The 12,000-nt window shown below is 38.2% G+C and overlaps 1 protein-coding gene across 2 annotated transcripts; it reads right to left on the reverse strand.

The window, feature by feature from the left end:
- Positions 1-3,311: 3,311 nt before the first annotated feature.
- NUDT4 (nudix hydrolase 4) lies at positions 3,312-10,044 on the reverse strand. 2 transcript variants are annotated; one of them, XM_077772155.1, is made up of 4 exons: positions 9,911-10,044; positions 8,671-8,715; positions 6,472-6,556; positions 3,312-6,175 (listed from the first exon to the last, which is right to left on the reverse strand). In XM_077772155.1, the coding sequence occupies exons 1-4, from the start codon at positions 9,962-9,964 to the stop codon at positions 5,973-5,975; spliced, it is 387 nt and encodes a 128-aa protein (XP_077628281.1). In that variant the 5' UTR covers positions 9,965-10,044; the 3' UTR covers positions 3,312-5,972. The 2 variants fall into 2 exon arrangements, with proteins under 2 accessions (XP_077628281.1, XP_077628280.1); XM_077772154.1 differs by having other exon boundaries at positions 6,472-6,559.
- Positions 10,045-12,000: the final 1,956 nt, after the last annotated feature.

The raw sequence follows: 12,000 nt of genomic DNA on the forward strand, positions 1-12,000 counted from the left end.
TGCTTATTGTCTCTTGCAGCAGAGTCAACAACTGAAATCTCATTTTTGTTTAAAAGTTCATTTCATGGTGTTCGTTAAGGAGCTTTTACTTTTAACATTTCTCCCTTGCTAATCATTTGTATCATGGGACAAAAAAGGTCTTAGAAAAGATTGATAATCTCACCTCATTTTCCTAGAGTAACTAGCAGGTTTCCTTTTTTATACTCTGATCCATTCTCACCCACCATACTCCATGAAATGGTTCCATGATTGGGGTACCGGGGGGCGGTGGGGTTCAGTCGGTTAAGGGTCACACTCTTGATTTTGGTTCAGGTATTATCTCACAGATCCTGAGATTGAGCCCCATGTTGGGCTCTGCACTGACAGCCTGGAGCCTGCTTGGGATTCTCTCTCTCTTCTCCCTTCCCTTTTTATGCCCCGCCCCCCCCCAACTCCCAAAGTATTCTGCTTGCATTCAAGAGTAGACCTGTGAAAATTCAAGACCTGTGAAAAGCCGTTTAGACATCATAGATTGGTTGCACTAGATTTTAACTTGGTGCTGTTTTCCTTGTTTTGGCAGGAAGCATTAGGACTGTGAGTAACCAAGGGAATGAGTAAGGGCCAAAGTCTTGTTTTTTCCTTCTACAACAATAAATATTGGGAGCTTTGTGGGCCAAAGGTCTGTCTAAATTACTCACCTCTGGATGATTGGACATGCTATACGCTCTGATAAAACTTTAATTTTCATATGTCACAAAATATTTGCAACCACTGAAATTGTAAAATTACAAAAAAAATCCTAAGTTTGCAAGCTGTACAAAAATGGGGGGGGCTAGGTTTGGCCTATAGGGCTGTTAACCCACGCCACACTTGGCAGTGACTGATTATTCACTGCTTTTGTAGTAGAACCAAATGTGTCTGTCTCTCTAACCCCCTCCTAAAAAGTGATACATTACTGTTGTTCCAGTAACAAAGATGGTGCAGGTTTCTTTACACCCTTTGCTGTTAATATGTACATATTTTGATAGAATTTATGTACAGGTCAAGCATTTATCAACCCTAGTTTTTTCATGCAAGATTATCAAACATTTTCACATTTAAGATTTCTTGGAATGTTAATTTTAAAATTCTGCAGGTCTTTAAATAGATCTGTACAGGTTTTTAAAAAAGTGACCTTTAGCAGGTAATGTTATTGTATAGCTGTGTTTTTTGAAAGGTGTTCTTGAAAGTTTACACTTGGGGCGCCTAGGTGGCTCAGTCGGTTGAGTGTCTGACTTCGACTCCGGTCATGATCTCTCGGTTCATGAGTTCAAGCCCCGCATTGGGCTCTGTGCTGACAGCTCAGAGTCTGCAGCCTGGTTCGGATTCTGTGTCTTCCTCTCTCTCTGACCCTCCCCCGCTCATGCTCTGTTTCTGTCTCAATAATAAAACACAAGAAAAAAAGTTTACACTTGTGGCATCATATTTCTTTGGTATCCATATAGTATCTGTTAATCATAATTTAATCCCATTTGCACATTTAAATTTCTTTAAATGTTTATTTTTTGAGGGAGAGGGAGCATGAGTGGGGGAGGGACAGAGAGAGGGAGACAGAATCCGAAGGAGTCTCTAGGCTGAGGTTGTTAGCACAGACAGAGCCTGACGTGGGGCTCAAACCCACAGACCAGATCATGACTTGAGTCGAAGTTGGACATTTAACTGAGCCATCTAGGCACCCCCGTTTGCACATTTAAATTGATGTCAGTTTTACAAAGTGTGTAATATGCACCTTTAACCATATTTTGTGCAGTTTGTCGATTTCTGTTGACTAGATTCCCAGAAGTGAAGCTGTTGGGTCAGAGGTTCATAGGCATTTAAAATTTTGATGGGTATTACTCAGTTCTCCAGGAGGCAATTCTGATTTACAAGCACAGATCCTTACCTGACCCCCATGTAATTTATGGCTGCATAACATTTCATTACATAGATATATTACTTATTAAACATTGCCCCTGTAGGCATGAGTATATTATTTCCATGTCTCACTTTAGTTGCCTAATCTTGGTACAGAAATCTTTGTCCACATTCCTGAGAGGAGTTGGATTCCTAGTGTAATAATTTGATCAAGAGGTAGGGTTTTTAGGTTCTTGATACACATTAATGGTCAAAGTATTCTTTTAATTTCATTTTTATTTTTTCAGGGAATGAGTTTGATTAAAAATTGAGAAAAACAGGCACCTTGGTGGCTCAGTTAAGTGCTTGACTTTTGATTTCAGCTCAGGCCAAAATCTCTGGATTGAGAAAAACAGATTTATAATATTGTCATTAGTGTTTTAATAACCAGGAAATACGTCCAGAGGATAGTTAGTATTCCACAAGTGGAAGAGTAACTTTGGGGATAATTAGTTGGAATCACAGCAAAATAGAGAAATCAAGGCTGGCATCTGGCAAAAAGAACATTGAGCCTTTGAATAAATTTGGGTTTTTGTGTAATGCAATGCTGAAAGGCCTTAGAGGCCTTCTTACCTTACTGCTATTATTTAGCTGATGGCACTAGTCAGGAAGGTATTAAAAGTAAGGTATGAGATTATTTTCAACCTGAATTTTTTTTCCCCTATAGCTCCACATAAAATATTGCTAAGTATTGGGGGGGGGATTTACATTATCAAATAAAATGTTGCTTTTGTAGATGGTGCATGTAAGTCATAAAAAAAAAAGTAACACCTTGAAATACATTTTAGGAACTTTTGTTGTAAGCAAACACCTAGACAAGTCACTTATCTGTACTCCATTAGACTGTAAGCTTCTTGAGGGTAAATGTACTCTGTATAAGCAACAATGCTGGGCATAAAGCAGTTGCTAATTACTGCACAGCTTCTGGTAAACACTAAGAATTTATGAGACAAAGTGTTAGCTAGAAACTTCATTGGAGACTGAATCCACCGTAGGACATTCCCACTTCCACCCATTTTGCTGAGTAATAAACTCAACTAGCATTTAGTCCTGCCATTTTTGTCTACGAAGTTCAGCTTAGAGCCTGCAGAGAATTCCTGTGTCAGTGTGAAGACAGTATTGGAAAATGCCAGGCTCCCTCTCTCCCCCACTCCCATTTAATAATCCTAGTCAAAAGCCAAATGAGATTTGAATGGAACTTTTTCAGGATTCTTAAGTTGGTCTTGGGTAAACAGTATTTTGGGGAAATACAACGGTGAGCAAGGTTAACCAGTTACCCTTCTAAAACAACTAAGTGATGGTAATATATAAAGTTATCTGCAGCATGTTCTAGCAGATTACTTAGGGTAAAATTTTCACAATGGAGTGCCAAACAAGTTTTCAACTTGGACTATGTTCAGTTATGTTAAAGAAAAAGATAATTTATTTCCATTTTTATTTGGTTTCCAAATATAAAAAAGTCAAGATTCTTACACCAATTATCTCACATGAGACCATGCAAAGCAATTTAGAGTGTATACAACAATCATTTCCACCCCCCATCCCTTCAGTTTTGCTACTTTATACAACTGTGATTGACAGAAAATTGGCATGTGCCTGTTGGAAAATTTCACCTATTAAAAAAAAAACCAAAATGAAACACACACACACAAAACTCCCCAACAATTCAGGATAGTTGCTACTTTGTGTCTGCAAGTCAACTTGTAGCCTAGTTATTTCTTTTATTTAGGAGGCACATGGGACTGAAAAATTTAGCTGCCAATTTTATCCAACTATCCCACAGAAAGCACAAGTAATTCCCCAACACTCTAAACTTTGGAGGGTTGAGATAGTAGACACTATTTGTTACCTGTAGTAGATTAAACTGTTCAGCCTGAAAATGTAGGCTTTTTCTCTTAACAGAAATCGTAGGGCTAGACTGGGTTCCAGAAGAATAGTGAATCCCTCATGTGAAATTCAAAGTGTGACAACTGTATTCTGTTGTGTCCTACACATTTTTGCTAGTTGCATAGACTAAAGACACTTGGTCTGCTAAATGGCACTGAAGAAAAATCCTGACCCGAGTGGCACTACTTAGTTCAAATGCTTTTGACCAAAGAAAATTATACAACAATATTTATAGGCTCACTTTTAAGAGGTGGCAGACATTAATACTGTACATATCTTACATGTCAAATACATAGTCCAAGAGTTTATAAAATACGTTCATGCATTATTACCACTAAGAATATCATGTACAAGAAACCCCCTCCCCCATTACTTGTGACAGCATTTCAGGTGGACAGTTTTATATACAAAATCCAGTTTTTCTGCTGTTAGGGTATATAATTTAAAGAAATTTCAGATTACTGAAAAAAAAATCTAGTCCATTGAAGACTGATAGAAAGTGTCAATCTGTGGATTTAAAATGTTTCTTTAAAAACACCCAGAATGGATAACATCTGTCCAAAGAAAAATATAAAAATTCTGGATGATCATGTATGTTCGATCACACTACATAATTTCAAATGAAATGTCATTGGTTATAAGTTCTTCTACTTTACTCATTCCTGACAGCATTAATTTGTGGACTAATGCTCCTATTTAGTTCAGCTGCATTTATGGCACAAGATCTTTTTCAGAACAATGGCACTGATTTTTCTTAAGTGTAACAGCACTCTATTTTAGCAGCAATTATATCTTTAAAGGTTAACAATTTGTGGAACAAATGTACAACTATGCTTACTTTCTACTCTATACTCACCAGTTACAGTATTTACAAGGCTAACATCTACATAAAGATCTTTCACTCACCTCCCAGCCCCGTATCTTATTCAAAGTTTGTTTTTCCTCCCATCTCATTTGTGACTTGACGGTGGGGGTAGTACAGGAGTTTCAGACAGGGTACTTTATGTGTTTTTCAGTGGGATTCTTGATTCTGAGTATAAAGACGAGTGACGAATGTTAAGACAAAATAATTCTTAGCTCAGGTACATTCTAGTGCCCCAAAACTTAGTTATAGGATAAAAAGTACTTATTGGCAACCTATAACAGATGAGACGTTCTGAGGTGTCCTAGTCATCTAAGTCTATAACAGCTGAACAGTAAGAAGGCCATTTTACTCAACTGGGATGCAGTCACCACTGACTAGCATTTGAGGCTAGACTCTAATCCTGTGGTTACTAGTAACCAGCAAGTTTAACTGAAGAGGGGTCAGTAAATTCAAACACTGGAAGTATATTTTTTAAAGGAATTTACATCAAGGGTATTATGGTTCTCAATCAAGTACTCTGTGTAGAGATTAAGGATAAAGGGAACTGGCAACCTAGCATGCGAATTCTGATTCCATGAATACAGTTTTTCATGAGAAGATGTATTTACTGTGTGCATCCTTTTTACTACACCTCTCTAAAAGTCACTCTATATATAGTTAGACTTTGTGTTAAAGGACTATTGAGTTATTGGGGTGGGGGTTGGGGGGGATTGGCCATATCAGGTAGCTAGTGACATAATACCAGTTGTGAAAACAGACCCATGAGTTGATAAATTCCTGAAAATAGTGAAGTAAGTCCTTTGTCAAAACAGTTAGGAACCGTGCAGAGTCCAAGTCTAGAATTTATGAATTAAAACGGTGTCCTATGAAACAAGTTTATGGGCCGATAGATTCCTTTAATATCAATTATTTTCATAAGTCTCCACAACAGAATTTGTTGAAAATGTTAATGCTGTGAATGAGAGAATAATTTAGAGGGGAAATATGCCCACAAGTAAGGTGATCTGACAAAAACCACAGACTGACGTCTAATGGACAAAAAACTGAACAAAATGCTGTGAAAAAATGACAACTAGAATGGGGGGTGGGGCTAGGGGCACAGTTAAGGCATCTAAAAAAAATTTCACATGGCTTTGGCTTATTAAAATATTTTACACTTTTTTTTAAAAGATTTGAAAACATCTGAAAAACATGCAAATTGTTTGAAAATCCTGCATGGCAAATTCAGACAGTTTGCAGGCATCATTCAGATGTTTGCCAAGGAAAAGAGAGACCTCTCACTGCACACGGGAGGCCTGCCCCGACCTCTCTATCTGACACTGGATGGCAACCCAGAGGTCTGTGCCGCAGTCACAAACAAGCTGTTGTTATCTGGAAGGGAAGGGACCGTGGAATTTCCATTGGTTGGCGAACAACCCAGCTTTAGTTTTTCCAGATACTCTGCATGTACAGGCTTATGACACTGGAGAACTTTGATGGCATCTTCTACTTTGAACCATTCTCTCTTCCTTCCTAGAAAACAGTATGACATTGGTCAGTATAAAGTCATTAAAAAAACAAAAATAAAAAACTAAGCCACATCCTTTACCAATGCCCCTCACTCCTCCCCAATAAATAACGACTTTTTTGCTTTTGGAATCGCTTAGACAATAAATATATTGGGGGAAGAATTTTAAGGTAATGCAAATGTGGACATACTGATCTTAAAAAAAAAAAGGTAACCCAAAATAATTTAAGATGAAAACTGTATCCAAGTGCGTAGTAGTGGAATTAAGAGACTCTGGACAGCAAAAGGCAAGGGAACTTACCTATATTAACAGAATCTTCCCAATCTTCTAATATTTCAGTGACAGTAAGAACATACACATATGTTCTGTGCTTTCGGTCTTGGTTCTGCTTGAATATAAAAAGAAAAGCATTTTAATCTACAGGAACTAGCCCTCACACATTTCTGAGAGGAAGAATTCAGCTGTGGTGTACTGCTCACTAGCACATAGGCAACTATACGCGGTTGTCTAGCCCAGCACGAAGTGAGTTCTGTGTAACACAAAACAACTTAAAATGCTGAAATCAGCTCCCCATAACAGACCTTTAGCACTTTGATTTCAATGCACATGTTTGTTAATGACACTGATTAAGTATTGGTAGTTTAAAATCTTCCAGGTGAACTGTGTGCAACCAAGGTTGAGAATGTGTTAGTTATTTCTGGAATGTTATCTTTTACTCCTATATGCTGAAACTCCACTTTTAACCATACTAAAACTGCCATGTTGTGAAAATTAAACACAGGTTGGTCTTAAAATGAAGGGTCTCCCTAACCTTCAACTCAATTTAAGTTAGCCTGTTTACTATAGTCTAGGACTTGCCTCATCTTTTAAATTTTTTTTTTTTTTAAATGTTTGTTTATTTTGAGGGAGAGAGCAGGGGAGGAGCAGAGAGAGAAGGAGAGAGAATCCCAAGCAAGTGCAGAGGTTGACGCAGGGCTCGATTTTACAAACTGTGAGATCATGACTTGAGCTGAAATCAAGAGTCAAGACCTTAACCAACTGAGTCACCCAGGCCTCCCCCCCCACCCATAAAATAAATTCTATGTCCAATGTGGGCCTTGAAGTCATGATCCTGAGATCAACAGCCACATGCTCTACTGGCTGAGGCAACCAGGTAGCCTGATAATTGCCCCAATTTCTTCCACCACAAACAATCCGAGTACTACACTCCATTCAAACAGCATTATTAGGTCTTTGGAAAGGAATGGGAACAGCAAAAAATGAAAGGCATCTCTCACATAAAACATTACTACCCATTATTATTAAGAACCCATGGTCTTATCTCTATATCTGGAAAATCAATGCATTTATTATTCTATGTTCAAAAATTCATTGAAATCACCAGGGTGAATAGGCAGGATAATGCTAATTTTCCGTTATATTTTCTAAGGGGAAAGGTACATTGATTACTGTTTTCTGTTCAGATTCTGTGAAATGTAAATAGCATTTGTAAAGCAGTTAATACTATTATCTTCCTATGTTATAAGCTTTATTTATAATGTGAGACGTTTTCTTCAAAAATCTTACCAGCATATTGACAATGTGCTATTTGTACCATGGCTATTGTGAATTACAGAAAACCTTCAATGTATATTTCAGTTCAACCAGAAGATGGTGCTGTTGGGTAAGGCAAGTGTTGAATTCTGGGAAAGCTTGAATATTAACTTAAGAACTTTACTGCTAACACTGTATTTTGGGAGTCATCAATTCTACCAAGTTCTACACAATCTGAATTTCTGAATTCTGTAAAAAGCCTTAAAAATAAAATTTATAATAGTTCTACCAGAAGGACTGAACTAACACTTCAATATTATCTTGAAAAAATTTGTCACAATGTGTCGGGTATACCATGTATCTATGTCTGACTCTTGGAAGAAAATATATTTGAGAATAGTTTGGGTCTCATGACCTGACCATGTTTCTCCTTACCTTCTGTAGAATAACTGCCAATTCCAAATTCCCTCCACAAATTCCATTCTGACTTGAGTAATAATAGATTACAGGAGAATTCTATGCTTTTAGCATCTGTTCTTTGTATCTGAGTGTTTTACCTTCATACAGTCCTCTAAGGATAAGTCAGTATTTGTGTATCATCTACATGTTATGCACTATAGGCACAGGACACATTTCCAGACAGTATTCACAAGAGACCTAAGCCCTTCAGTGATAATGACTGAGGACACTGTACCTCCTAAAAAGTTTATACCTAAACAATGTACAGCAAACCAAGAGAGAAGTCCTTCTCTGACTGTACTGTCATATAGAAGTAATTATAATGCTGCACACAATTGATGGCATATGAAAGTTAAGTAACTTTTACTTCCTTCCTAATCCTTATAATTTACTTGCTTAGTCATAGTTTTAAGAGGAATGTCTAGCTTGGGCTGCTGCTAGATTATCTGGCCGGTTAGGAAAGAATCATTAATTCTTTCATTAGCAAGGATTACTTTTGTAACTCACCTCAAATATGCCCAGGAGTCTGCCTAGTTTTCCTTTGACTCCAGCCTTATAAAAAAAAAAAAAAAAAAAAAAGATGCAGTGTAAAACTGTTAGACAGTTGACATGAAAATTATTTTCTAGCTATTTTGCCCCAAGGATCTAACACAATAGACCCTTCCATAACAACCCTCTTGAAGTTTTTTTGACTATGCCAAGATTCATGACCTGTGGTTTGCTATACAACATGGTTTAATTTATTCCATATACAAGTTCAGACTAATCAGATTGTCATTTATTTTATAAGAAATGACAGGGATTGACCAAAAATTAGACTTTCTACCAGTTTGGCACAAACTTCATGAATGAAAACAGACTTTCTGTGTGAACTGATCAATCCCCCTCTGCTTTCTTTTTTCAAATGGCTTCTGAGGTACAATCCTCCCTATAGGTTCCTCTCCTACTACAGAGTCCTCGTTACTTTTACCAGGACTGTAACAGGTAACAGGCTGACGGCCATGTCCGTGTGCGCCCATTTAGATCCACACGGTAGTCAATACTGCATCAGTGCCTGCTGCCGCTTCTATCTAGGACGTGCCCTTCCCTCAGGAAGATGCTCATCCTTCAAGGCCGCTCTGAAACCTTTCCAACTACACACCAAGACCCAACGGGAACATCCACATTTGCTTCCCATTTATACCCAAACTGCTGTTCAGTAACTTTTACGGCAGAATCAATGCTGTTTTGTCTGAGTAAAAAGCAAGTTCTATCATCAGCTGTAAGAAGACAAGCCACTCATGCTTTTGTGCATGTGTGCGCATGTCACATTTTACTGAACTTTAAGACAAAACAAGTAGAATAAAAGCAATTTGCTTCTTACTCATTTGAAAAAGTTACAGCACATGATTAATGTCTCTGAGCATTCCTGCAGTGCCTTACAGTGTAATATTAACCTTGCTCTGAGGGCCATCCTGTTCTACACTCATCAGGTTTATTGTCTGTTATACAATTGTGTGTTACACAATTCTGGGGAACTTCTACCTGGATTTTAGCTCTCTTTTACCAGGCTCGACAAATACCTGCTTAACAAAATGCTAGCTCTAGCCACCCGTTTAAAAATCTTGAATCAGACAACAAAGAGAGCACTCGTGACCTGCCTTGCTTCTCTGTGCATGTAGCCAAAGAGCCACACAGAACACACTGTAAAGCTCAGAACACAGTGTATGTGAAAGGAGAGCAAATCAGCTACTACTATTCATCTCACCTCTTCATAAACCTCCCGCACGGCAGCACCACCAGGCTCCTCCTCTGGCTCCATTCCTCCTCCCGGGACGATCCACTGGTCTGGGTACCGACTGCTACTCACCAACAGCACCTGCAAGACCCACTCATTTTTTAATTTCATCAAAATTATTAGGGGTACACATTGTACCACCAAAAAAAGCAGCTGACAGCCTTTGTAAACACTCTTGGAATTCAGAATTCAACAATGTGATCACACCACTAAATCATTCTGAACCTAATGAAATCACTGAAACTACCAGATTCAATTAGTAAAGTTCTCCAAATCATGGATACTATCGAAAGATAAAAGTGGAGACTTGGTTTGCTAGCCACAGAGATGCATGCACTTAGGTTCGTGGTTGTATCTGCTATTCGTGAGTTACAGGACCTTATTATTCTGCTGCAAATGTTAAGGATATGTGACTCCAGGCAGTCACCCTGTTCTCTCACCTGGAAACAGTAAGAATACTTAAAAGATAACAGATACTGTGCAAAATGAATAGGGGAATTCATGGTAAGTTAATGCTCAATACAGAGTTGTTATTTTTATACGTATGATTAGGTGGAAAGAGGTACCCTTCATATTCCAAACTTCTGTAAGTGGGCAAAAGTCACTTCTTTGAATAACTGGCAGCTCAACTACAATTTATGATCTAGAAGAGGGATGGCAAGCTACAGTGAGCGCACTGCTTGTTTTGTGTAGTCTGTGAGTGAAAAATGGTTTTTATATTTTTAATTATATGAGATTCAAATTCCACTGTTAATAAAATTTTATGAGAATCCAGCCACACTCATTCATATTTTACATGCTGCCTATGGCTGCTTTCATGCTGTAACAGCAGAGTTGGGTAGCTGTGACAGAGACTGCATGGCCCACAAAGCCTAACATGCCATCTGGCCCTTTACAAGAAAAGTCTGCAGGCCCCAACTGAGAATAGCATTAACCTTGAAATTTGCAAATGCTTTTTGAAAAACAAACTAGATTACCAGAGAGTATCCTAGAGGTTTATGACTTTAATGGTACCTGAATACATGTATTATATATCCATCTTCTACATGAAAATTTGTGGGCTAGGTTAGGTTGAAATTCACCTGAGTTAAAACAGCAACAAAGGCTACTATGATAAATACCAAATGATGTTTATGAAGTAACAGGTGTCTTAACCAACCTGAACAAAAATGTTTACAAAATTACCTTAGTATATTGCCTCTCAGTAAACACATAACATTCTCACCAGATAAATCAATCAGTTCAGAGCAAAGTGTATTCCCTGACGTGTGTACTGGTTTTCTGACATGCATGCTGGTAGTGCTATCTGTCCAGCACTTGAGAGTTCACAGCCAGCATGAGGATTCACCTCCCACCCAAGAAGGCTGCCAGGAACTCATCCTTCCCCAGTTGGAAAGTTCTAGGATGATCGTAAATAGTTCAGCAACTCCCACCTTTCCCCAGCCTCTAACACACTGAGTTGGAAGATAAGGGAACATCTCTTCAGGCACATATCGCCTCAATTTGAAAAAGCAGCAGCACACTTCTGCCTATGGACACACCATCATCGCAGAGCAGTGATCAATTAATGCTCAAGGGGTCTGAGCGTTGTTTCTCTCATTCTTCATCTGGATAGGACTCCACTGCTTCTGCCAGCTTCATTCCTTCAAATGAGTAACTGGCAGAACAATGCAAATCTAGAGAAAGCACTGAAATTAACAGCTGATAAAGCCTTAGCTGAAACATGAATGGCTAACTGGGAGGGTACCGCCAAGCCCAAATATAGCAAATTTGGTAAAATGAAAACATAAGACAGCTTTAAATTTAAAGTGTTAGCAAATTGGGCTTACATATCAAAATTAGAAACTTAAGAGCCAGAATAAACAAATCTAGCAACAATTAGAAAACAGTTGTTTGAACGCAAAGATGTTTTGCAACTGTACAGATCATACCCAAGATGTATTTTGTTCCTTGATGTACCCAATAAGGGACTAATAATCTACCAATCAGTGCACCAGTTTCCTGCTCTGTAAAAATAAGCACCTATCCTTACAGAATTATTGAGTGTTTATGAGACTTAA

The sequence above is a fragment of the Crocuta crocuta genome, unplaced genomic scaffold (genome assembly GCF_008692635.1).
Source record: "Crocuta crocuta isolate KB4526 unplaced genomic scaffold, BGI_CrCroc_1.0 scaffold216, whole genome shotgun sequence".
NCBI lineage: Eukaryota > Metazoa > Chordata > Mammalia > Carnivora > Hyaenidae > Crocuta > Crocuta crocuta.

Bases quoted from the DNA above. Each gene is read 5' to 3' on its own strand.
- NUDT4 (XM_077772154.1), bottom strand. From the start codon at position 9,964: ATGGAGCCAGAGGAGGAGCCTGGTGGTGCTGCCGTGCGGGAGGTTTAT. The intron at 8,716-9,910 runs GTGAGATGAATA...TTTTTTTATAAG, and splicing joins TGCGGGAGGTTTATGAAGAG to GCTGGAGTCAAAGGAAAACT. The intron at 6,176-6,471 runs GTAAGTTCCCTT...ACTGTTTTCTAG, and splicing joins GGAAGATTCTGTTAATATAG to GAAGGAAGAGAGAATGGTTC.